The following is a 25,067-nucleotide window of genomic DNA, read 5'->3' as shown; positions in this document are numbered from 1 at the left end:
ATGAACCAGACTGGAGCAAACAAGTCAATCTCCAAAATTATTAGATGGACTTTGAGACAAATCAAGAAATGACTTATCTGCAAATCCCTGTTTAGTCAATACCAAAGACAATTTTCAACAACCAAACCTGTATCAACTGGTCTGTTCCTTTCACATACATACAGAATTAATTTTCCCACACCCACTACAAGGTCTGTCATAGAGACTCTGGACAAGATGAACTATCCAAACGAAGGTACAAGATCTTGGGAAATGGAGACTGCCAGAGCATTTGTCTCTTCCTCACTTCTGATTCACACCTTGTACATGTCCACACATGTTGTTTTCTTCCCCCTTTTGCTTTTACCCACTTTACTACAAACAACTATTACGTGTTTAACTAGATCTCTTCCTTAGTGGGGAGCTGTAGTTAACATTAACAGAAAACAAAATAATCCACGTGCTTGAAATTAACCCAGTTGTCAGAACATTTAGAATTGTAGCAGGTTCTTAGAAAATGATGTTTCTTTTATCTTTAATTGTTGTTAACTTGATATACTATAGAGTCATCAAAGAGGTAAACTTGAATTGAGGAACTCCCTATTCAGATTGGTCTATGGGTCTATTTCCAGTGAATATCCTTGACTGTTAATTATTATTATAAGGCAAAGCCCACGGTGAGTAAAGATGTCCCAGTGAAGCTGGCCATAGGCAATATAAGAAACATAACTAGGAATGAGTGTGAGAGTGAGCCTGAGATTGAGCCAGCAGGCAATGCGTCTCTGTGGTTTCTGCCCTTGAATTCCCTCAATGATGGAATATGACCAGGAAGGGTAAGGTGAAATAAAACTTTTGTCCTCTAAACTGGCTTTTCATCAGTGTTTTATTGCATCAATAGAAGATTACCTAGACAGCAAGGAAGGGAGTGATATCTCTCTTAGGATCACTTCATTCAATCCAGATGCCCAGAAATTCAGTATTTTTATGAACTCACCTTTATCTTGAGTATACAGGAATGACAAAGCAGGAAGAAGGAAGCATCTTAGATTCCTGATGACCTCAGTTCTACCATCCTTTGCCTAGAATGATCAGGGTCAGACAAAAAGAAATAACAGCTACCTTAGTTATATGATTTTATTTTGAATCTCTGCAACTGAGCAAGAATAAGAAACCACATAAAACCATTAAGTAGAAGTCTCTCCAAAGCATAACTATAAATTTCCTTGTGACTCTGTGTTTCCTTATTTATATGGCTTTCCATTCATTTCCACCATTCTATATCACCATTGACCATCTCTCCATTGATCTGCTTTAGGTTAAATGTGTGATAAACTACTCAGGTAATTTGACTTCCCCTTACTTTAAGTTAAACAATATTTCTTTTATATAGTGGTCTTCACTTTATATAAGTGTTTGGAAGATACAGAAACAGGTGTGACTTGATATCTTCTCCGAGCAACAAAGTTTGGTCCCCAGAATCCAGTTTTGGAAAATAGAGCCAACTCCTGGGAGTTCTCTTATCTTTTAAAGCATGTGCCTCTGCACATATTCACATACACATGACACACACACTCACACATTAAATAAATAAATGAAGGAATACGTACGTACATGAATAGAAAATAAAGTGTTTTGTTTCCTTAAGAAAGAAGTACATGTTAGAAAAGTGATTTAAAAGCTAAGAATATGAGATGCTTTTCTAGAGACCCCGAGTTTCATTTTCGGAAGTCATGTCCAGAAGCTCACAACTTCCAGAAACTCTCAGTTCCAAAGATATGATGCCCTCTTCTTTCTTCAACATCCACTGAGCACATTTGACATTCACTTCCTCACCTAAGTGCACACATAAGCACACACACACACACACACACACACACGCACACACACACACACTCACACTACATACACACTAACACACAGACAGAGGGGCACAGACACACCTACAGATACACACACAATAAATAAATCTTATGAAATAAAGTAGAACCATTTTTACAGTTTCAGACTTTAGAACTTGCTTTAATTTTTAGAAGGTCATATTGTGCATGTCTCATCACTCCAGCTGAGTTATAAGTTTCAACAAGATGGAAATGGTGTCATATTTGTTAGACCCCTTTGACATTTATGCCTCAAAGTTCAGTAATTATTGGATGATGGAGTAATTGCTGAAATACAGAGGCATCTCTAACTCATCATATTGAATGATTATATAATCCAGCAAATTATCTCTGATCAGCTTAGCATACCCTTTTAAAGAATTAAATTCCATGAGTGCTAAAGTTCTAATACAGATACTTGCCCCAATTCTGTCACAAGGAAAGGAGAGTTCATGCATATTTTCCTGCTATTCTGAATCAAGTGCTAAAAGGTTATCCCATGGTACATGCAGCATATTTCATTTTCAAAAACTATGACCTGGGTATGATTGCAAATTTACCTGATTTCTATATTATTTTTTTATTTTGATTTACAATGCAATGGTAAGGATACTGGATGCAAATATATTTTAACACTTACATCTTTGTTTTACATTTCATTCTAGTCCTAACAAATTATCTTAATGTGACAATTATATATACAATTTAAATATATAATTTTATGCAAATCCCTGTACCATAATCTATTGGCATTAAAAAAGCATTGCTATTTGGAATTGAAACAATATAATCTCTCATTCACAAGTCAAATACCTTCTCCATCAGTCTTAACATTTATGAGGATATTATCAAAATTGTTCCAACAGAATTTGATACTGCTTGAAACACAGTTATTAAATATTTATTTTTATTCGTATGAATGTCTTGCCTCAACATATGGATGAATACCACACACATGCTTACTGACTGCCAAGATCAGAGAGTGCATAGATTCCCTGGAACTGGAGTTACAGATGGTTCTGATCAATTGTGTGTGTGCTGGGAATCAAACCCAGGCCCTCTGTAAGAGCAGGAAGTCCTTTTTTTTTTTTTTCAAGTCAATTTGCTTTTTTTTTTTTTTAAAAATAAACCAACAAAGTTTATTTTAAAATATACAACTCTCTTAAGGACAGCCATCTCACTAATTTTTGACACAAGTTTCAAGCAATACTCACATTTTACCCTCATAATTAATTTAGTAATTTTTTTCTGGCAAACAATACAGTTTAGGCAATCTTGGTTATTGGGGTTTTGTTTGTGTACCAGCTAATAATTTATTGTGATTTCCTTTTCTTATATTAAAAGACCCATAAACAAAAAAATGGATAATTTTATTATGGGTAGCAAATGTTAGCCTTCTGAAGAGTCTTACCACTTTTGAAATAACAAATATTGCCTTATGTTTAATTCTTCTGAGCCCCAGTGTGATCCATGGCATGGCTGGAATCCTAGAAATAACTTGGTTATGGTCAAGGACTGAAACTGGGTTATAGAAGTAAATGCATTTTCATAGAGTACAGTAGAAAACCTTAACAATGAAAGTCAGCGTCTAAAGAAAATCTCACACCTTGCAAATGTTATTCAGTGCTTATTGTAACACAGTTAATTCAGCATATGCCTGCTGCTCTGTTTTCTACTCTTTCGTTTCAATTATTTTCTGTTTAAGCCTGACCCCCCCCAAAAAACTTTGTGTGATGATTATCTTCTGCATTTTCATATTCAATGAGATTACTCAGCTAACTCAATCCTTGTTTGCTTGCCAACAACACAGTGTTCCAAAGACTTGATTCACAAGGATGAGTCAGAGCCCTTGTTCTCAAGTTCCCAAATGGTATAATAGCAATGAGACTAGGTATAAACAAACTGATTCATTCTGTTATATGTAATGACAAAGAGTCTAAGAGACAGGCTAGCTACAGTAAGTGTTTGAAAATATTCACAAAATGCTTGCCCTGACATCTATAAGAGCATTCTCATAAATGTTTTCACTCATGTCCTTTGTGAATGAAACGGCTCAGGACTATATCAGAGAAAATTATCACTAAAAAGTTAGAAAATGCATTTATTTGACAAGCACTTTTTAAAAGTCTTTCAATGAGAGGTGCCAGGTAGAAAACACTTTACCTCCATTTGATGTTATGCTCTTCTAAATGATTTTTAATCATCTGGGAAATAAAACTCTGAGATTGCTTTTCTGGAAGAAATAGAAGCAACTTGAATTTTGCGTCCCTTAGTAGATATAATTTTACAATGTTTTAAAGTGCTGCTAATTGATCTCAGCAGGATCATGCTTCATCTTTTTGACGGAATAATTATGCAATTCTGCACTCATGGTGTCCCTTTCCTTTCTTTCAATTTTTCATTCCAATTTTCAAGGTCAGATTTGGTTCTTGATAAGTTGTTAAAAACCTTGCTTTTGAAGTTTCTTTATTGTATTTACTCCAAAGTAGGAAGTAATTTTAACATCCCTGATTTCATCTATCTATCTATCTATCTATCTATCTATCTATCTATCTATCTATCTATCTATCTACCTACCTACCTATCTATGTTTTGGAGTTTTGGAAATTTAATAAGTAATATGTTTACATCATTTCTCATTTTTCCATTCTTTGCAAGTCTTGTTGTACCCTCTTGATTCTTTCATAGTATGTTACCTCTTTACACAGAAATGTACACACACACACACACACACACACACACACACACACACAATTTATATGTGTTTAAGGCTGACTAGATTTTCTTGTTCTGTATTTTAGTGTATGTGTGTATATATTTGTTGTGTTTGTTTGTTGTATTTTCACTATATAAAATTTATCTATGAATAATGCTTTCAGAATATTTCCCTTCAAATCTATTTTCCTGATCCCATTTTTATAATAGCAAATCCAAGTCTTTTCAGAGTACTTTAAACCTTATACTTTTTTTTTAAATATACTTGCTTTTAATTTAATGCCACTCAGTTTTGAACATTCCAGGTAAATTTCACCACAGTTACATCTTACTTCAGGTTACATTTTAAGGCTTACTTCACTATCAAATCCCTTCTATATATCTTCTTCATTGATGCTTAGTTTTTTTTTCATTATATACTTTTGCAGTTACTTGCTCATTTTCTATCCCATGATATTATTTACATTCCGTGAAGATTCATTAACTTTGGTCATCACATCATATAAACATCAAAACAGGCCTGTATTATGTAACTACCTCAGACCACTCCCATAAAATAATTTTGTACGTAGTGCTGTGAGAATCACTACTGGGTTTTTCTAGGTAACAATCTGTGTCTACCTTTAAGAGATTCCTGAGTTTTGAAGTCAGACAACTCAGGCTCTAAACTACACAGTGAAAATTTATTAGCTGTTTGACTTGGATAAAATGCTTAAAATACTTAAGCCTCAGCCTCCTTCTAAGTAGAATATAGGGAGTATATGTGCACTCTGTTTCATGGATTCATAAATGCATAAAAGAGAGCATATTTGTGGACTGTCCCACAATCCAAACTGCAATTTTGCTTTTGTAGTGCAGGAAATCACATATCTTGTTCTTTTCCTAGTACCTATGTTGATATTGTCATTAAAATAATAAGAGCTTTTTATTAGTAGGATAATTTGTGAAGATTACAGAATATTTTATCTCATATTTATAGTAAAATATATAGAAGCTTGTCATTAAACTCTATTTTAATAACAAAATTGTATTTGAATTTTCTTCCTCTGTCTTTCCCAAAGTAATATTTGCTACACCAACAATCCTTTATAATTTTGGAATTTTGTATACTTTGCTATACAATGGTTAATACAGTCAAATCCTGTCCTATAAATTGCCGAGTACTTCATTTATTAGATAAAGCCATAGAAGACCAGTGCATCACTCCAGTTTAAAAACCACACACACACTTTAAATGGCTCAAATGTCTGCTACACCGAATGGTAAAAATAACTGGATTTTTTTTTCTACCTGAAATTCACAGACATTTTGAGAACAAAGATATCAAGATTCATTTTCTTAGAGACCTGTTCAGTCTTCAAACTTCAGATCCTAAAAATTCTGCCTTATTTTTGCACCCTCCTCACATACTAAGATTACAATTCATATGTGTAGCAAGTATATAAGCTTTCTTCTATTTATATTTACATTTTATATATCTTGACGTTCAAGAAGTGTTATTAAACTAATTTTAAATTAACTTCCTCAGTCACATTTTCAACCTTTTGTATGATAGAATATGAAAGTGAAGTTTTTTTCCCTTTTTTAAAATTAATCATTTCATTTGTTTACATCTCAATTGATATTCCACTTCCTGGTTACACCCTCCAACAGCCTCCCATCCCACATCCATCCTCATCTCTCCCCTTTGCCTGTATGAGGGTCAGGCTCAATTATACTGTAGCTTGCCCTCTTAGAATTTCTTTTAAATATGTTCATTGTCAGTCATAGTCACCATATCTACTCAATGATTCAGTTATTCTTTGCATTAGAAGCAATTCTCGTAGCAAATATAATGGGACCACCTGACAGTAACTTTTGACGAATTTCTCACAATCACATTTTATCACTTAAACCTCTGCTTTCCTTAACTGCAACTTCACAATATTTAGAGTAAATAATACTTATGACAAACATTTGAAAATATGAATGACTTTTCTATATTTTCCTTTACCCAATTAATCACTTCAATCTTCCTTCATTGAAATTGCTGAAGTCTTATAGGAACATCTAAAAATTACTATAACATACCTGTATGATTTGCTAAAAAAAAGATAAAAACCTAGCATGCAACATTACATTTTGAGAATGTAGTGGTACCTCAGTGGAAAAAGTGCTTCCACAAAAAGCATGAAGATTGATCTTCATTCAAAGAACTTAGTTAAAGGCCATCTGAGTAGACAGACACCTGGAAGAACAGCCCTCTAGAGGTAGAATGAGAGGGTTTATGGTGCAATTCAACTAGCTAGACTAATAAATATCTGAAAAATTTGGGTTCAGAATGAGACTTCTTAATAAATTCAATAGAAATAAATAGAGGAAGAGACTATCTTCAGGCCCCAGCATGCCTACACCTACAGACATGTCAACACAAATTGCAACACGCACACACGCACACACACACACACACACACACACACACACACACACACACACACACACACACACATAGACACACAGAGAGAATTAAGCTGTAATTATTAATAAGAAAAGTATGTTATATAACTGTTCAGTTAATGACTTAGCCTTCTTTTTGTTCATTCTATGTTAGTCCTAGAGAGCTTAGAGGGAAATTATTAAAGATTTTAAAAGGAAAAAAAGTATGTAATCATGAGCAACATCTACAGGGCAACAATGTATGAAACTTGAATGTGAAATATTTCACAATGCTTTGTGACTAATTTAGTCCACAGAGGATTATTGGTAGATAGTCTCATATTCTAGAGAATGAAGACAAGACATGCAACAGAATTATATTCTTTCCTTTTCTTTGGTAAAACATTCATTTTAAGAGTCTTTTGGTCTCAATGTTATTCAGTCACAAGGCCAGAGTTTATGTAATCTGTGATGGTTCCATTGTTGTCTAATTCATTCACCTCATTTGTGGGATATGCCCGTTACCCCTTTATATTATTCGTCAATGCAATACTTATTCGGTTTAAATATAAGTTGCAACTAAGCATAAAAGGTATAAAATAAACTTTCCTATCTTTCATTTTATTTCCCTCCCAAACCATTTCCTGTGAAAGCATATGAAATCTCCTTTCCTCCCAGATATATAGCTTTACGATAATTGAAGTCTTGACCTTAATTATTTTTAGAGTGTGTAAGGAAGAGGAAGTGTTTTGATTATAAGGTCAAATGTGGTAGATTCATTAAAAGTATTCCTTTGTTATTACTCTACTCAAAGGATTGAGTTTTCATTCCATTTATCAAAACTTATTAACCCTAGCATCTATTCCAACAAGTATTATTTATATAAAATTTCCAGAAAATGAAAGATTTAAAAAAATACTCTTGTTACATGTAAAACATGCTGCATATGTTGGGTTGTTCATGTGTGTATATGTATACACATGCATGTTATCCTCTCTTCCTCTCCCTTTCTCCCTTTCTTTCTCTCCCTTTCTCTCTCTCTCTCTCTCTCTCTCTCTCTCTCTCTCTCTCTCTCTCTCTCTCTCTCTGGACCACGTAATATTTAGTTTGGACTGGCAGTCAGTAAGAGCCATGGATTCTCTCACGTCCTGCATTACCATAAAAACATTGTTGGGGCTACAGAGGTCTATGGCTGCACCTTGGTAGTCACATGGGTGAAGGGCACCCAAACTCCTTTTCTCTTGCTATGTAGCAAGCATTCTTAGCAATGAGCCATCTGTCTCTCTAGTCTGAGTACTTTTTAATTGCACACATCCACAGACAATAAATCTGTTTGAAGTATTTTTGGAATTCCACATACAGACTATATCTTTAAACAATAATGAACACAATAGTAAAAAAAAAATATGAGGGAATAAAGTTTTAGGGATAATTAACCTTGACTATTGATATTATAAATATGTTTTAAATATTCGCTTAGAATGGTGACCTACTTTTTATATAAATCCTTGATACTAAACGTTAGCCAAGTTCTTTAATTTCCTATACTTGTAGAATCTTAAAATAACTATTATAAACTTAGAGTAAATATTTTACCTCTAAAACAAATAATTTAGTTTAAAGGTCTCCATTCTTACTGCATTTGTTAATCAAGTACATTGACAATATACTTTAAGTTAATCAGTGGTTCTTTCCATAAACATTCAAAATTATAAGAATTAATTAATGAAATGGTGGAAATGCTACCAGATTCATGAGAGTGACAGAGTGAGTAAAAACATTTTCTCTTCAAAATTTATGGCTCCAGTTTGAAACCCTTATAAAAACTTGAGCATGCTTGCTTGTGCCAATAAATCCAGCCACTGGCCAGAAAGCATTGCAAAAAAATTATTATCTTCTAGTTCAGTGAAAGTGAGTTTCAAGGCAATAAGCAAAATAAAGAAGTAGGGAAATATTGCTAGTCTGCTCTTGCAACCATGTGTTCTGGGATACGCATGCACATACATGGCCATTTATAAATGTTTATTTATGCAATGCTCTACACACACAAAAATAAACACATACCCACCTACACACACAAATACACACACACATGCATACAACACAAGAGAAAACAGAATGTAAAGAAAAATTACCACAATTACTAGAAGCTAGTGACAAAAAATTTATAACATAAATCTATACATATTCTGGTTTTATAACATTTCACCTATCTATTATTTTACATGTCTTTTCATTTTGATAATTTCAATTTAGAATGATTTTGCTTGACATAATTATTTTGCCAGGAACTAACTAATGCTTGACACGGTATCAACATCTTTATAAAATAGGAACATGATTCACTTTTATATCGCTACTCTATTTTTAGTATTTTTTAGCCATTTTGAAATTTTGCAAGTATAGTTATTCCCATATATATTTAATTAACTCACCTAAGATTTAATTGCCTCTTGAACTATAGTAAAATTATCCTTCTGGGAAATTAACATTTATGTAGCATCAGTACCTGAACAATTTACTCAAATCACTAAACTACTTTTTTCCTTATTAGTTAATTTTAGTTTAATTGATTGATATTTACAATATCAAGTTCATGTAATAAGAAGCCATATATATATATATATATATATTCTATAACATATGTATGTTATAAAAACTAATGTAAATAAATATATCATTCCTAGCCTCATTGTTCTACAATTTCTAATATATCTAAATCTCCATTTTCAACTCATAATAAAATAGAATATTTTCTAAATTTATGTAATTAATACCCCAGTTTTTTATATTGATCCATTTTAAAATGTCATATGTCCATGCATTTGTTACTAAATTTGTTATTCAATATCCAAATTAAAACAAATAAATGAGCTGAAATCTTATCAAATTACTTACATTACAAATATGTTCATTTTATACTAGTTTATTTTGTTATTTAAGTAAAAGATCTTTACTAAACAGTGCATGTTTTCTATGTGAAGTTTAGCATATGTAGAAATATCCATCATTCTGTCATTAAAATGTTACTTTGGAGAAACTATTTAAATTATATTGATCTCAGTTTTAAAACTCTGTAAAGTATGATAGTATTTTAAAGCTTGCTAAGAAGACTAATTTATATAAGGCATAAAAAAATTTAGTAAAGCTAATTCCATTTCTGATGCAGTAATATTTAGTCACATTACTAATATTAAACTCGTCTGTACTGAACAAGAAAATGCTAAATTTTCAGTCTGACATTTCTCCACAGGAAAATAATGATAAAACCTAAATGTAATTTATAATAATAATACATTAAATATATTAAAATAACTATTTTTATTCTTTCTTTACTACAGAATTACAGAGTAGCTCCTGTGGAAATCCAGGAGTTCCACCCAAAGGTGTACTGTATGGAACAAGGTTTGATGTTGGGGACAAGATCCGCTACAGCTGTGTAACTGGATATATCCTTGATGGCCATCCTCAACTTACCTGCATAGCCAATTCGGTTAATACAGCTTCCTGGGATTTCCCTGTTCCAATTTGCAGAGGTAAAAAAAAAAAAAAAACCGAACAGATACATTCATATACTATATCTATCTATATCTATATCTACTTCTTTCCCTCTCTCTCTCTCTCTCTCTATATATATATATATATATATATATATGAATATAATGAAAACCTGTTAAATAAAGCATAACTATTTATAATATTTATAATATACCTATTATCAATTTATACACTAGATTTCTCTACTATATATCATCTATTTATATCAGGTACTGAATGACAAATGTACAAACATAATGGACACTGGTTAAGACAAAAGTATTTTTATGTAGCCTGAGCTATTTCTATTCATAAATATTTCTATATTTCCAATAGAATGCATACATACAGATTTTCTAATTCATATTAGAAAACCATAAAGAGGTTATGATGTTTAAAATTTAGGATTCCTTGCATCTGTCATGCCCATTATTTTGCTTTAATTGAGAAATACTGACTTTCTGAATCTTTTAAAATTTCTCATAGAATTTGGCACAATATTTTTTGTGATAGTTATACTTTATATTTTAAAACTGATGCTATAAAATTACTTATTTCATGAAGGAAATATAATTACATTTAGCATTCATAATGGTTCAAGGTTTAATGTCTGCAAAGTTCTAAGCTTTAACTCTATACATTAGTCTTGCCCTCAGAAATTCAGGAGATCAACATTGTTCGGTCTGCACTTTCTTTCCTATCATGATGAATTTCAACAGTCTATTGGGGTGTGTTTCTCTAATTCCTTCCTGATTAGTGTTAGGTATGAGTGTACAACTACCCATATAGAATACTTTTCCTCAAGCACAGGACTGTAGATGAAAAGCATAGTAACCAATGAAATTATCCACAGATTATATACATACATACATACATATATATATATGTACGTATATGTATGTATATATATACACATATATATATTATAAATTTATATGTGTGTATTAATGTATTTTTATTATATTCCATACTCTCAGGCTTTTGTATGTATATGTGAAACCTACCCGTTTAATTATTTTTAGGTGGGCAATGGAGCATATTTACCAGAACAATGGACCTTATTTACCAGTGTCTACATAACTACAAAAGATCCCTCTCCTTCCACATCATTAACTGCCAATAGATAAAAAATAACCAGGGATGGCTAGTAACACCATCTCCCACTTGTTAATAAATGTGAACATATCCAATCTTCTGCAGTTTACCACAGCTGCTATGATTTCATGAGTTGAACATCCATGCCCTGCCCTGAAGACAGTGTTCCACACTACTTTTCCCCATCCTTCTCCTTCAACATTCTTCTTATGCTCTCATATGGTGTTCACATTGAATACACGTTTTAAATGCCCTATTCAGACCTGTACTCTCAACAGCACTTATTCTCAGTACTTGAATAAGACCATACCAACTACACAAGTCAGGCAAGATGTGTAGATTGTCACATTAGTGGCACAATACTTTGGGTCTTCCTAATAGTTTTCTGATTACATTTTGAGGTTTGAGCCAAAAGGAAAAATCACAGTTGCCACTAAAAAGCTTTTAAAAAGCCCACCATAGGGAATTCATGGGCCCAAGTAGGGAAGCCACGACTACATTTTTAGCAAATAGACATGTTATGACCATCAAACTGCCTTCCAAATATTTTTGTTCATAACTCACACACAGCTAAATGACTTTTGCCAGCTGTGTCAATCAGAATATGATTGGTCTCAGGAAAATCACATGAACAATTTGACTTCATTCTTTCTCTGGTCCATGAGATGAATTAAAAAAACAAAACAAAACAAAACAAACAAATGGCTGTCATTATAGCAATGCTAAACAAACAGCCTCTACATGCTGTTTATTGTTGTACGTGGGATATCCAAGCTGGTCTATTCTATCCAAGCTGGTCTCTGTGCTGGAATTGTCCCAGTACTGCTGTTTGGTGCCTCGGCTGTTCCTTCTATTGATATGATTACTATTGTCGGTTTTATGCTAAACACTGCAAGCCACTAAAACATTTAGAAGCATTGTATCTTTTAAATGAAAATAGAAAATTAAACACTATATATTATAAAAGATAATTGGTCAAGATTAGTCAAATATCAAGCATAGGGGACTATGAAGATCTTGAAGTGGACAACCTCTCCTTTTCAACTTTATGATTGGCCATGAAAAACGTGATCTTAAGTTAAAAAGTGACAGTTTTTATATCAACTGCAAAGCCATGATTCAAAATATGATTTTGCATTATCTACAATACACAACAGTCAATTCCCCATTCTACAGAATGACACAAAGGTGTAAGATGTCTGCTCACATCCTAGGAAGCAAGCTCCTATGGGTGTGAGCCTGAATTGTTCATGTGTGGCAGTGTGCCTTATTTGATCTCTGGGGAGCCATTATCTCTGTTTTCCAAGGCTACAAGCAAATTTTGTCCTCAGCACTGTTGGAAGACATTAGAATGTTTTGTAAACAGATGTTTGTGAAAAGATAGTCTTATTCAAAGGTCAGATGAAATATGTTCAAAAGATGTGCAGACTTATGAGAGTACCAGTGGAGAAATGTCTCAGGATTTAAGGGGGTTAATAGAAAAGCCAAACTTGAAATGTTTTCCCTATATCAAAGTATAGGATTTGAAAGTCCAATTAATATGCATTGAAACTTCAAATAATTAAATTACACTCAGGAGAGAACAACTAATCTCATAGTAAACAAAAATACACACACACACACACATTTTAAACAGGCACACAATTTATTCACTAAAATATTTCATAAACATTTAAAATCGAGTGTTTAAAAGGGGATTCCAATGAAAACATAAGATAACACAATTATTTACAATAAATTATCATCAATGTTATATTAATCTCTAATGCAGGATTATTCATCCATTTCAATTCAGATAATGGAGTTTGGAATAAAAAAAAAGAGTTATTCTAGTCTAAACATTCATTGTTTCACCTACTGACTAGATTGTTAGAGAGACTTACATACTTCATTTGTCTACTTGGAAACTACTGCTTTAGTAATAAAACGGTGAAGAAATAGAGGCAGAAGGACCATAGTCACATTGAGTTAATGTTAAAGATATTCATGAGGCATTCAGGTCTATCTCAGGACTCTTGCAAGAACGATTATAGCCTCAGCCGTTAGAATTTAATGCAATCAAGGAAAGAGTTGCATGTGGCTCAATTAATCAACTTTGCACCTCTTACCTTATCTTCACTTTTCGTTCTTCTTTCATTTTGTTGAGATTCTCTTTCTATTTCAAGGTTAAATTTTTTGCCTGAATATACACCCTACTCCTTTGCTCATGCTTCCCAAGGCCCCGCAGGCACGCTTACTTTGACTTTCACCATAACCTCTGCGAGTTCTAATTTATCAAAAAGTGGCACCGTCTGTGTTTGTAAATGTTGCCTGCTTAACTTCAGTCTGCCAAGCTCACCTTTTCTTTTCACAGCTACTAAAACTAATGAATGCATTTACTCATTTAAATGCATTCATTAAAAACCTACCTTGTGAAAAGCAGCATTTTATATGCCAAGGAACCAAAGATTGATTAAAAAACAACTCTTGCCTTTAAGAGCTTGTGGTCCAATGGGGCAGACTGTAATGTAATCAAGCAATTACAATAATGTGTGATAATTGATTTAATGGTAGGATCTGTAGGGAAGTTGGGCACCTTTATGAGGAAAGCATTACTGTCTCCTCGTTGAGGGGCTAGAAGTTCATTTGGGGACAGAAATTTAAGATACAGCTTCACAGAGGATTACTAAAAATATGAACTATATAGAGCAAGCACATTTTAAGTGAGGTAATAATTCATGTAGAAAGTACAAATTTTCCTTTCCAGCCTTAAATGTAGTTCTCATGTGTTACTAATATTCACTAGCTGAGCACAGAGTCTCTGTCATACTTCACAGAGCACATGATCTAATTTTCCATGCTCAACTTTATCTCCCACCAACCAACTTTTATTAAAACTTAAAGAATGGAGAACTAATGTGTTTTCAGAATATGCCATTGTGATTCTGTTCAAAGGGTAATACAGAGCATGGTTTAATCCATGCCTCTGTCTTCTGCTCTTGTCACTTGATAGCATACTGATTCTTTAATTTATAACTGTGCAGGGGGCTGATAATTCTGTAATGATCTCCCTATTGCTTCCCATGGCGTTTACACAAAGTCTTTCCTTGATGAAACCTTTGCTATGAAAGCTCTTTGCTGCTTCCTAGTCATGATAGTTTAATTAAGAAAGAAACAAATGTCATATCAACCTTGAGGGCACAGAGCCAGCGTTTTTATGTTGAAAAGCAGGACCCATTTTTATCAGCAACATCTGCTAGTATTTGATAAAGGCAGCTAAGTTCCTGCTAAGCAAAAGCCTAAAGAAACTTAATGCTTGTCCTCATACCTGCAGCACTTAAATTTTCTGTAACCCCTTCCTTTGCCAGACGCTTCTGTGAAATCTGTTCCCACTGAGATTTCATTTAGCCTAAGAGCTCTTCTCAACTTAGTGATCTCAACACTTTGTATGAACTAAGAGCAGTTTGGGGCTATGGAGAATGAATGTAGAATCCTAGATTGAAACTTTTCAAATCTGCAATGGGAATCTATTTTCGGAGAAGCATTAAGATGCATATACTCCAAAAATTACTACACTGGACATTCATGAATTGCTCTGTTTCATCTGAATCTTGCCCCCTTTTCATATTTAAAAATATATTAGAGGGATCAATGTACCAAGATATAACTAATGTCATACATAATATAATAATTACCATTTGTATTGAGAATTATTAAAATTTGGGTTAACTAAATAATTTTTAAAAGTTACTGGGCCATCTTTATGTGTAAACTCTAATGTCAAGATTTTATAGAGAAGTTCAGGGGAAGGGGTGATGAGGTAAAGGGTGTCAACACATGAAACACTGATGGAGATGCTTTTTATCTGATGGCATCCTGTTGGAACAGATGTGAGATTGGTAATGCAGTTGTGATCCAGACAATTGGTGCAATGTGATTGCCATTGAATATTTGACATCACAAACATGCAAAAGGCTTATAGGGAAGACATTACATGGACAAAGTGAAATATATTACAACAAGCTAAACTAATAGCTATGAGTGGAAATGTTTTCCATTATTTACATAGGTACAGAAATAGTTTCACTCGAAATATGATAAGAAAATAACTAACTAATGGAGAAGAAACAGCAGATTGCTTTGTTGCAGGTACCATTTTCTTGACAGATTAGCAATCTGCTAATCCTAGACAAAAATGTCAAGCCAAGTATAGAATTGGTATTTGTCATGAAACATAGTAGTTGAAGGAGTATATATAGTAGGAAATTAGAGCAAACATCTTCCTCAATAAGAAGTAATCATGTGATGTGGTTTAGTATATTTATATGATGAGATGGTTAATCTCCCAAAAGCCACCCCCCAAATCATTTGAAAAATAAAAATTCCATTGACTCAAAATGTAATACACCAATTACTATACATATACATACACACTGAAAGGTAATATTAAAAACATAAGACCGACTTAACAGATATGAATGATTAAACTTTAAATAAAATTATTCAACATGAAAGATATATAATACTTTATTGAGATAAGCACAAAATAATCATTTATATTTCATTTATATTAATAACACTTAACCACAAAAGTTGCTTTTTGGAATATAAAACTATATTCTTTTGGAAGGTACTCAGGAACAGTTTTTCTTTATTATGACTTTGTGTTTTAAAATTTGTAGTAGGTAATTTTTTTATTTAATGAACAGTTTTGCTGTGATAGATGACATACTATTGGAAAAGGTATGATATTCCTAAGTAGTTGGGACACAGTCAATTAGAACAATGGACAACTGCTACATTTAGAGAATAAAGGAAGCCACTGGGAGGGGAGCCCCTTGGTCCTATGGAGGCTTGAGGACCCAGAGTAGAGGAATGCTAGGGCAGTGAGGCAGGAGTGTGTGTGTGAGTGGGTGGGTGGGACAGCATCCTCATAGAAGCAGGCGGAGGGGGATGGGATTAAGGGTTTGCAGAGAGGAAACCAGGAAGGGGCATAAAATTTCAAATATAAATAAATAAAGTAACCAATAAAAAAATAAAGGAAGGAGTTCTTGACATTGTAATTTTCTCTTGTCAGCCAGAATTTTGAGACTTGTAGCAGAACTATTCACAGAAATTAGAGGCTAAGGATTGCTATAATCAGCACATGTGTGTGTTCATGTGCATGTGTGTGTTATGTATCTATATATATCATATACATCACATATATACATACATACATGTACACACATGTTCAAACATTATATTACACACACACATATATACACACACATGTGCATGTTTTAGGAAGCTTTAATAGTAGCTTTCTTTCTTTCTTTCTTTCTTTCTTTCTTTCTTTCTTTCTTTCTTTCTTCCTTTCTTTCTTTCTTTCAGATATTTTCTTTATTTACATTTCAAATGTTATCTTCTTTCCTGGTTTCCCCTCTGAAAACCCTCTCCCTCATCCCCCTCACCCCCCGCTCTCCAACTCACCCACACCCACTTTCTAGATCTGGCAATCCCCTACACTGGGGCATAGAACCTCCACAGAACCACGGGCCTCTGTTCTCATTGATGACCAACTAGGCCATGCTGTGCTACATATGCAGCTGGAGCAATGAGTCCCACCATGTATGCTCTTTGGTTGGTGGCTTAGTCCCTAGAAGGTCTTGGGGTACTGAGGATGCTCACAGCCATCCATTGGACTGAGCACAGGTTCCCCAATGAAGGAGCTAGAGAAAGGACCCAAGGAATAGAAGGGGCTTGCAGCCCCATAGGAGGAACAACAATAGTAGGTTTCTATATGAATTTTCAAAAGTGGTTGGTGTTAGTTACCCCTCTCTGTATTTCACCCCCTATCTTCTTCTCCTATCCTATACTCGATAACATTTATTATTTTCTGTTCCATAATTGCTCTTTTTATCCTAATAATGAATTTATCTTACACCTCAACCACAGTTTCTTCTCTCTGATCTTCTTCAAGTCCTTCCAGATCCCCCCGCCCCTCAGCCTCTTTCTACTCCTTTTCTCTTCAGGAAAGAGGAGGCCTCTCTTGGATATTAATAGGTTCCTGCACATCAAGTTGCAATAAGACCAAGTGTATCTTCTCCTATTGATACTAGCTAGCCCAATAGGAGGAATGGTCCCAAAGGCAGGCAACAGAGTAAGAGACAGTCCTTGCTTCTGTTCTTCGGAGACCCATAAGAAGACCAAGCTGCATATTATATGTTCAGGGGACCTGGTTCAGTCATGTGGATATTCTCTGGTTGGTGGTTCAGTTTCTCTTGGCTTCTGTGGGGCCAGGTTAGTTGATTCTGTAAGTTTCCTTGCAGCATTCTTGCCTCCTTTGCCCCCTACACTTCTCCCTCCCTCTCTTACACAGGATTCCCTAAGTGCTGATATTCCTCTGTGTCAGTTTCTGTCAGTCGCTGGGTGATGTCTTTCTTATGATGCCTTTCTCATTACAGACCCCTGTCTGCAAGTATAACAGAATATCATTAGTAATACCAGGGATGGGGTCACTGTCATGGCATGAGGTTCAAGCTGAACCTCCCATTAATTGGCCATTCCCTCAACTTAAGCTCCATCTTTACCGCTGTACACCTTGTAGGCAGATGGATATCTTGTAGGTTGAAGGTTTTGTGGCTGGGTTGATGTCTCAGTTCTCCCATTGGTAGTCTTGCTTGGTTATAGGACATGACCAGTTCAGGCTCCATTCTAGGATTCTTAACTAGGATTGCCATCATAGACTCCTGGGAATTTCCATAGCACTAGGTTTTTAGATTTCATTCCAGTAACCTCTCCTACTACTTACTCCCTTTGTCATCCTCCCACTTGATCCCTCCTCTTTCCATCCCTAACTCCGATGTCTGTTCCCTTCCCTTCATTCACCTATGCTATCTATTTTGTTTTCCATAATTGCTCTTAACTCTATGTTTATCATGTTCTGGAATGTATAAATATTTAGAAGCACTATTAATGAAGAGAACAGTATGTACATACCATTCTTCAAACCAAGTAAAGACCACAAACATTTAATACAGGTAACTTATTATAACCTCAAAGACTGTCAGTAAGATTTCAGGAATGTAAGTTCACAATGAAAATTTTACAAATCTCAAAGGTCATTTACATCATCCTCATTTCTGGAATGAGAGAACCTATTAAGCATGGAAAAACTCAATCATCATCTCATGATTTCAGCTTCACAAATTCTGCAAAATACGAGTAATATTCTTTTAATCATTGGTTAGTAAACATGTTAAATTCTAAAGGTTTCTTGAAATGAAATTACTTTTGTTGGTTTTGCTGTTTTTTTTTCTTTTCTGCATAGGTTAATTGCTATGTCTAGGGTATTTTTGTCTTAATTTCCACACTTTTTATGAGTAGTAGTTACCAAAGTAATCAGCATACTTTAAAACATTAAGGCCACTTATTACGTACTTACATTTAATTTGTAGCTAATTTTAAAAAGTGATTGAAAAGCTGAATCTATAATACAAGTGGAAATATAACATAAGTTCAAATGAGGCAAACTAAATTAAGAAAACACTATCATGAAAATTAGATGAATTGAAAAACAAATTTAATATTTGAAAGTCAAGTTCTGAATTCTTACATTCTTGGAGTCAGCATTCAAGTTAGCATTTACTCATTGGCAATATAAACACATCTAAAGAACATAATTAAATTATAATCTCTGAAACTAAAAGAAAGCAATATGAGTAATATCTCTTGTAAAACTTCATATAGAAATCACAGTACAATTTCATGATGTCCATTTATCATATCAGTAATATGAGCTTAGGGTATGAGCTTCCAAAAGTAATACCACAACTTCTTAATGATACACAAATAGATCTGGACAGTGAGAAGATGAATAAGAACTGTATTTAGACAACAATATAAATCAAAATACATGTGCCTAATGCCATGAGCCAAGTCAAATGCTCTACAAACCAGCTGTCTAAATATAGTTCTGCCCCATTTTTCTACATTTAAAAAAAATAATGTTTTATTAGCTTGTGTGTCTGGAATCTGGCCTGAAAATTAATCATCTAAAAATATAACCAAAGAGATAATGTACCTGCATTAATGAGCTCCTGTTTTTTATATATTATCATTCAAAAGATCTTAATAAATTTAAAATAAATTAACTTTAAAACATTTCTAGATTTGAAAAGACAGTCCATTATTGTAGTTTAGATGCATAAAGTTATTTACTTAATTCTACTATATTATTATTATTACAAAATTAACATTTAAGTTATACTTACCTTTAATTTGTAGCTTTTTCATTTATTAATACATTATTTGAATATTATAATTCAACCTTTCTTAAATGATTGTGTGATTATATTTCTACACTCCCTTCTAAAATGACTATTGTTTCTAGATATTTTTACATACCAAAATTTTATAACATTTCATTAACAGACATAAGGTCATTAGCAATTCTGTTCATAGTTAGAACACAATTACTGACCCGTCCAGCAGGTCCAGTTATTCAAGGGTCTTGAGGGGACCTTCTCCTAAGAACCAAATCAGGGGAGAGAAAGACAGAAACCAAGTGCGAGGAACGACATGGAACCAGTCTGATTAGCATCAAGGTGTCCCTGTATTCAGCAAGGCTCAAGGCTTAAATGCACAAGCAAAAGGGGAAGTACTTCTCAGCAGGAGGAATGGGGCAGTGGAAATTTTTCTTTTGGCAACTACACGGGGAAGCAGGAACTTGGTGGTATCAGGGTACATCTTGAGGTCCGGACATCTGGCGCTGACTTAGGACTGGAACATTCTGTGGTTGTTCTCAGAACGGTGCGTCGGTGGCCCGCTTTTGACCCCCTTTTCTTCTCGGGGGGAGAGGCCCAATTTGGAGATCAAGACAATAGAGTTGTCTGAATAGCTCCCAATAAATTACAACCAGGAAGTACTATATAGTAATAGTAATTCTGGAATTATGTTGCTCTAGCCTGAGTAGCAAGAATTTTAACTACTGAGGCATCTCCCCAGCATATAGTCATGTTTTTTCTTTGAGCCATAGACAGTTTGAAACATTTTACATATAATAGTACATTTCATCTTTGTTTTCATGTTGTTGCAATAAATAGCACAAAAGGCACTAAGTGATGGAGAAAATAAAGCATAGGAATTTTGCAAGGTGTCACATTTGCAAAGGAAGAGCCAGGATTTAGATTCAAGAATCCAGCTTCCAGGTCTATTATCTTAGTCTTGACAAAACTAACTTCAGTTTTCTTTAACCTTACCCCATGGGAGTATCTAAAGCTTCTATTCAAATAACATCTAACAAGTTACACAATTATACATATAAATTTTACAATAAGTGACATCTTTAAGCTGTCCTGTTCCTCTGCTACATTTTAACTACATATTTGTAATAAGAGTGTTTGCTTCTTTCTTCTCTCTTTGTCAATCAGTTTCACAACATTTACACAATTCAGAGAGACCATTTAAAGCACTTTTCTGGATCAGTAACAAATGTCACATACTATGTTTATAAGGCCATATAAGTTTATTGAGCTTTAGGAAAGAAGACAACTCGCTGACAGCTTTCATGTTATTATTTGCATGATTTGTGTACAGTGTGAAACCCCATACTAAAGAGTTTGAAATGTGTTCTCTAGCTCTATATGAGTCAGTACATATGTTTGAACCCTTGTGAAGTGAAAAATAGCTGCTATTGATAATGAAGTAGTCTCTTCATGTTCATGTGCCCATCCTGAAGAAAAGTCCACCAGGAAAAAAGTTGTGCCCACCCAATATGCACACAAACCCAAACTTTGTAACTAGTAGAGAATAATTGAGGAAACCTTCTGTTTTACATGAGAAGAGCAATGCCAGAGCAATAGTGTTTATGAAGTCCACAGTCTGACCAAAATTCTAAAAATGTAAGAAAACCCCTGTTTACATTAATTAAACATGATCACTGAATACTATGGTTATCTTCTTCACAGAGGACAAAATTATAGTTAGTGGACATTTAAATTCTTGCCAGTTGCACAAAAGATTTTTAATGAAAACCTGCTATATTGAAGACCTTCTTGATAATAAACCAGAACATCCCAAAATTTCTGATCATGACATTTTTTTCCAATTTTTTTCTCAGTTATTATATTTTCAATCTACCAGCACATCTATCATGATCATTAAATCTTGCTTGGTAAAAGTTGCTGTTCACAAAATTAATTATAGACGTCAATGTTCACTAACCTTGCTGAGTTTCTTTCAGGGTTAATGTTGAAGAGATTGTAAGATTACTTCCCAATCTATGCATGGATCTTCAAGTGAACAACCCGTAAATCTCATTATCATTTTCTTTAGAGAGAAACAAATGAGATTATTGAGTTCATAACTTTAAATATTTTATATTACATTTTTATCAACTTATATTTTTCAGAAGACAAAACACAATAATATCACCTACCTTTGTAAATGTCATTTACTAACTTTTCAACTTCAGTCGGTCATGTGTTCTCTCATAATGTTCCTCAGGATGGGTTTTGTGAATAGTTTATTGCTGGTGAAAGTTTCCTTGTGTATTTTGTGATGTCTCACCCAAGTAAGTTAGCAGCCCATTTTATTGTTTTTCTGTAGCTATCAACAATGCAATCTCTTCATGTTGCTCTGAGTTAATCAAATAAGCCTTAAGTACTTTTCTATTATTTTGTTAGAACAAATTAGTAGTGAAGAGTACTCAATTATTTAATAAGAACTTCAATTCTGGATAATTATTTTTTAAAATACCTAAATAAAGTATGAAAAGATAATGAAAAATATTTTAATGAAGTTGGATGAACCAAACAAAGAGAAAAATAAAAAAAAGCCCGAGAAGATATCACAAGAATCAGATATCCACTTATTTACATATTTACCCATTACCCTTAAAAGTACTCACTGTAGGCTCCCTGATTGCTGCATTAGTCTCTGAGAGATCATATGAGCTTTGCTGAGTTGATAGAGGGCCTTGGTTACTGGTGTCCTTTGAATTACCAGTCTCTCCAACTCCTTCTGCTTCCTCTTCCATTGGATGCCCTGAGCTCTGAGGGAAGGTATTTGACAGAGATGTCTTGTTTAGGTTTCTATCTTGGCATATTCTCTGGCTGTGGGTTTCTTTATGTACTCTCATCTGCTGCATTACCTAACTATGAACATAACAAAATATCATTAGTAGTCATTTTATTGCTCCTTTTTTAGACCAGTACTTTTATTTTTACTCTAGGTCTTTGTGCAATCCACACTCATAGACAGTGCTTTAGTATAAATCAGACACCAGTTGGAAGTACCTGTGGTAACTCTCTCAAGTTTGTGTCAACATTGGATTAGTTTTTTTTTTTTTTTTTTTTTTTTTTTGTAGCCAGAGCAGATTGTAGATCAAAATTTATGTGGTTGGATTGCTGTTCAGTTTTCTCTTTTGGTACACAAAAGAGAACCTTTCTTTCTCACAGAGTACTAAAACATGGGGGATGAAAGTTCAATGTAGGCACTAGCTGTATATCCCCATGCTCAATGTGTGTGTGTGTGTGTGTGTGTGTGTGTGTGTGTGTTGTTGTTGTTGTTGTTGTTGTTGTTGTTTTGTAGTGGGGCTTGCGGTCAGTTTGTGGAAAGCTAAGCAGTGTCTTGGTAACACTCTGGGTAGTTTATGGTTTTCCTATAGGCTGACCCTCTCTACTGTCACTAAAAGTTTTCTTTGGTGACAAAATATATTCAGGATGGGTTTCCCCTCTCTCATTATTTGGAAATAATACTAGGGTGAGCTTTGTATATTATGGAAGTTTCAGTTTCACTAGGATTGCATATCACCCCTCAAATCCTTCTGAAATGCTACTCAATTCTGTCTCTCCCCTCATTCCCTCCTAAAGTCCTATCACCTCTCTCTTTTTCTACCTGTTCCTTTCATTCTCATCCCCAAACCCATTCCACTATACCCATAAAATGTATTTTATGTCCAAATCCCTGGTCCACACGTTCCACTTACTCCCTAACATCTGTACCTAGCATCTCCAGGGATACAGATTGTAAATTATCATTTACTTAATGATTAACATCCAGATATAATTGAGTATATGCATAATTATTTTTCTGGTTTGGGGTTGCCTTGTTTATTTTGATTTTTTTCTGTTTCGGTTCATTTGCCTGAAAATTCCACAATGTCATTTGTTTTTCAGGTTTTGAAACTTCTTATTTGCATATTTAAAATTTTGTATTCCAATAATTAAAATCATTTAAAAAAATAACAAATTTGGCTCTCTGATTTAACTTAATTTTATATCCTGCAGGACACATTGGATAATTCTTGATTTTTAATCTATATTTCACCATCTCTCTACAGAGTTTTCTATCAACAACATGTGAGGTCTTTTCCCTCCCTGACAGAAAGACCTGTAGATGAGAGGGAGAAGGAAGAGAGGCAGGGGTGGGAGGGGAAGTAGGGGAGGCATGAGAGGCAAATGAGACTTCCTGGTCAGTAATTCCGATTTTTTTCATCAACTTCTTTGTATCTCACAAAAGAAGTACAGTAAGAATATACTGCTTGTAGAATGTATAGTGCATATTGGCAGCTCTAGCCTTCTTATGATCCAGCCTACTTGCCTCCTTTGATCATTTATTTTGAGTGCAGACAATTTTTCTCCTGCATTTCTGTCTTCTTCAATTTTGATGTATTTAGTTTCTTAGTCTGTACCATATCTGGTCTGTCAGATGTGGTTTCCAGAAGGAACTAAGCAAGATGTGTGAACAAGAAAAGTCTGATCTACTCAGAGGACTCAGCCAATGTGCCACATTTTCTTTATACATTCTTTAGTTGAGGGATATCTAGGCTATAGTTTAGTTTCTGGCTATTAGGAATAGAGCATAAAAATGGCTGAGGAAGAGTCTCTGTAGCAAGATGAAGTTTTCCTTGGCTATATGCCCAATTTTGATATAGCTAGATCTTGAGGTAAATCAATTCACACCTATGTGCTGTAGAAGTTTGCATTCTCACTAGCAATGGAGGAATGTGCGTCTTGTTCCACATCCTTGCCATAATGAGCTGTCACTTGTATTATTGATCATTCTGACAGGTGTAAGATGGAATCTCAAAGTAGTTTTGGTTTGGATATCCCTGATGGCTAAGGATGTTGAACACTGCTGTAAGTATTTCTCAGCCATTTGAGATTCCTCTATTGGGAATTCTCTGTTTAGATCTGTTTCCCATTTTAAAATTGATTTATTTGTTTTTTGGAAATCAAGTCTCTTGAGGTCTTTATATTGGATATTAGCCATCTATTAGATGTGGAGTTGATAAAAAATCATTTTTCCCCATTCTGTAGGCTGCTACTTTGTCCAAATGACAGTGTCACTTGATATACAGTAGCTTCTCAGCTTCATGAATTACTATTTATTAGTTGTATATCTAATGCCTATGCTAATATATTCTGTTCAGGAAGTCTACTGTGTCAATGAGTTCAAGAAAATTGCCTTTCTCTTCTATCAGGT

At 34.1% G+C, this 25,067-nt stretch overlaps 1 protein-coding gene across 9 annotated transcripts in view; it reads left to right on the top strand.

The window, feature by feature from the left end:
- The window catches only part of Csmd3 (CUB and Sushi multiple domains 3), a 1,211,921-nt gene that overhangs the window by 241,833 nt on the left and 945,021 nt on the right, over positions 1-25,067 (top strand). For all 9 annotated transcript variants that reach the window (XR_001781523.2, XR_003951374.1, NM_001081391.2 and 6 more), the window contains exon 4: positions 10,328-10,522. Coding sequence is in view for 7 of the 9 variants with exons in the window: in NM_001081391.2 (NP_001074860.2) it covers positions 10,328-10,522 (195 nt within the window). In the remaining 2 variants the exon portion in view is untranslated. The remainder of the gene's footprint in view (positions 1-10,327; positions 10,523-25,067) is intronic.

The sequence above is a fragment of the Mus musculus genome, chromosome 15 (genome assembly GCF_000001635.26).
Source record: "Mus musculus strain C57BL/6J chromosome 15, GRCm38.p6 C57BL/6J".
Lineage (NCBI taxonomy): Eukaryota > Metazoa > Chordata > Mammalia > Rodentia > Muridae > Mus > Mus musculus.
The sequence above is the reverse complement of the archived record's forward strand: the minus strand, read 5'-3'. Positions and strand labels throughout refer to the sequence as shown.